This window comes from Seriola lalandi, unplaced genomic scaffold (genome assembly GCF_002814215.2).
Source record: "Seriola lalandi dorsalis isolate HSWRI2012SDOR001 ecotype SW California unplaced genomic scaffold, Sedor1 jcf7180001973645, whole genome shotgun sequence".
In the NCBI taxonomy this organism is placed as follows: Eukaryota; Metazoa; Chordata; class Actinopteri; order Carangiformes; family Carangidae; genus Seriola; species Seriola lalandi.
In genome coordinates, this window is record NW_019444311.1 from 1 (window position 1) to 2,414 (window position 2,414).

Here is a 2,414-nt window from a genome sequence, read left to right on the forward strand (position 1 = left end):
CTCCCTGTCAATGGGCCGCACACGGCTGCCTCAGAAACAGCCGTCACCTGTGCCAAGCCTCAGCAGCACCAAGCAAAAGAAAGTCAGCCGCAGACGTGCCACCAACGGCTGGCGGCCCGTTGGAATTCCTACAGAAAGGGAGGTCTTCATTGCGGTACGTTATGTGTGAGTGTGTCTGTGTACAGTGAAGATGAGCTGCAGATCAGAGAGCTTCTTGTCTGGTTGTCTCTCTTGTTAGACTTACTCTCTTGTTTAGCACTACCTAATAAAACCCTGGTAGTACAAACCTCAGCGTCCTCGCTGCTGACTGGCAGAAAGGAAAAAAAAAAAAATCAGCTCTTGGGGGGGAAAAGATAATTGTGTTTTGACCACACAGTTTTGTGTGACAGATTCCTTTTTGTCTTTATAATGAGAATTATATCTGTCCTTGTCGGTGTGTACGTGTGCATGTGTATGTGTCCGCTCAGGGAGAGGATGAGACGGCCCTGCGGCAGTGTTATGAAGGAGTCGAGAGGGATGGTGAAGTGATTCATGTCAGAGACACCGTGCTGCTACGATCGGGCCCCAGGAAGAAATCCCTTCCATATGTTGCCAAGATATCAGCGCTTTGGGAGGACCCCAAAACAGGTAAAGGAGATGAGGAGGAGGAGATCATTGTAAGATACGATGGATTGCGTGCATGGATGGATGGATAAAGGAACATATGGCCAAGGTTGTTTACATGTACCTATGTGTGTCTCAATTTGCTGCCTCAGGAGAGCTGATGATGAGTCTTTTCTGGTACTACCGACCTGAGCACACCCAGGGAGGCCGAGATCCCAGCGCACACTGTGAGGTGAGGCTTGAATGGAACAGGGCAAAGATTTGATTTTTCCAGTGGTTAAATGACAGTTGTGCAGGAAAACGGTAACGGGCCACTGAAAACCTGTGTCTGTGTGTGTCCGTGTCCGTGTCCGTCCTCTTAAACACAAATAATTGTAACTGTAATCAAACATTAAATAAATATGTGTTTATTAATTTAATTAACACAAAATGATTTATTTAGTGTTGTCTCAGACTTTTATTGATACCCAAAGGTGCAAAATTACAAAAATAACACATTATGAAAAAACTAATCATATAAATAAATAAATAGATAAATACAGTCAAACTATAAAATAAAAATGGAATAATTGATACATTTTAAAAAATTCTGCTCATTATTATGAAATGTTATTTCCTCCTGCTTCCTTTCAAAATAGCAGATTATGATGCAAGTTATTTTTATTCAGTTGCTGCAGTTGTGATTTAAAAATACCCTCTTTTTCTTTTACAGCGCCATTTTCCCACAATGAATATTTTATTTCATAATCTCACTGAAGTCTTTGTCAGTCAAGACAAACTGAGGCAGTGATCTAAAATCTACAATAAACCTTTATTGTGAAAAGACGCTGGATAAACAAAACCTCTCATGGTAATAAGCTGAGTTTTGACAGTATCTTGGATTGTATAATATATTCAATATTTTGCTTGTATTTATTGATATGATTACTTAACTCACAATTTCATTATGTTATTTAATAATTTGGGTCTCTGCAGGTGTTTCACAGATAATATTGGCATTTAAAATTTTAAGCTAACATATCCAGATAGTGGGAGTCCAATTATACTCAACACATAAGAAAAATAAAGACAAATAATAATTTCACTTTCACTGCGTCTTGATAAAGAGTTGGCTTCCTTTCTTCATGTCTAAGATTGTGGTAACATTTCCTCCTGCTGCAGCTGCTTATATAATGTTTTAGAAACAATTTAAAGTTATACCAAGTGATATTCTTAAAACTATTGTAAAGACATTTAATTCGTTAGGGTTTGTTGATTATTTTGCCTCCTTTTGAGCAAGTTTAATAGTTCTTTATAAGACAAATACCATCTTGTGCTTTCACATTTCACACAATGTGTTTGAGTGTGGGCGGAAAGATTATTCCCTTAAATCATTGCATATTGTTATTTCCATTACTTGTATTACATATTTATTGGTGTGCTATAATAGAAACGCTGCAATTATCAATTATTTGTTCATTATAAGTAAATGATGATGCATAATGTCCCGATATGAGTAATGTGCAAGGAGCTGAACAAAACTGGCACCTGTGCACAAATATTTGACACCGACTTACTGCTGGAGACATCATTATCTTTCCCTCAGTAGACCTGGAGCTGTCGATAGCTGGTTAGCGCCTCAGCGTAACCACGACGCCAGATGATGATACTTCTACCACCTCAGTCTCAGTCTAAGAGAGGAGAAAAATCTTACCGTTAGAATGTGAACACGGTGAAACCCTCTTCGTGTGTCTGTTCATGATGGATGTTTAGAGCATGTCTTGAGCAGAGCAGGATTTCTGTGTGTGTGTGTGTGTGTGTGTGTGTGTGTG

The 2,414-nt window shown here is 39.0% G+C and overlaps 1 protein-coding gene across 1 annotated transcript; it reads left to right on the forward strand.

Moving 5' to 3' along the window:
* Window positions 1-6: 6 nt before the first annotated feature.
* Window positions 7-1,017, forward strand: LOC111652550 (bromo adjacent homology domain-containing 1 protein-like). The gene is made up of 3 exons (XM_023402835.2): window positions 7-154; window positions 468-627; window positions 756-1,017. The coding sequence occupies exons 1-3, from the start codon at window positions 11-13 to the stop codon at window positions 866-868; spliced, it is 417 nt and encodes a 138-aa protein (XP_023258603.1). The 5' UTR covers window positions 7-10; the 3' UTR covers window positions 869-1,017.
* Window positions 1,018-2,414: the final 1,397 nt, after the last annotated feature.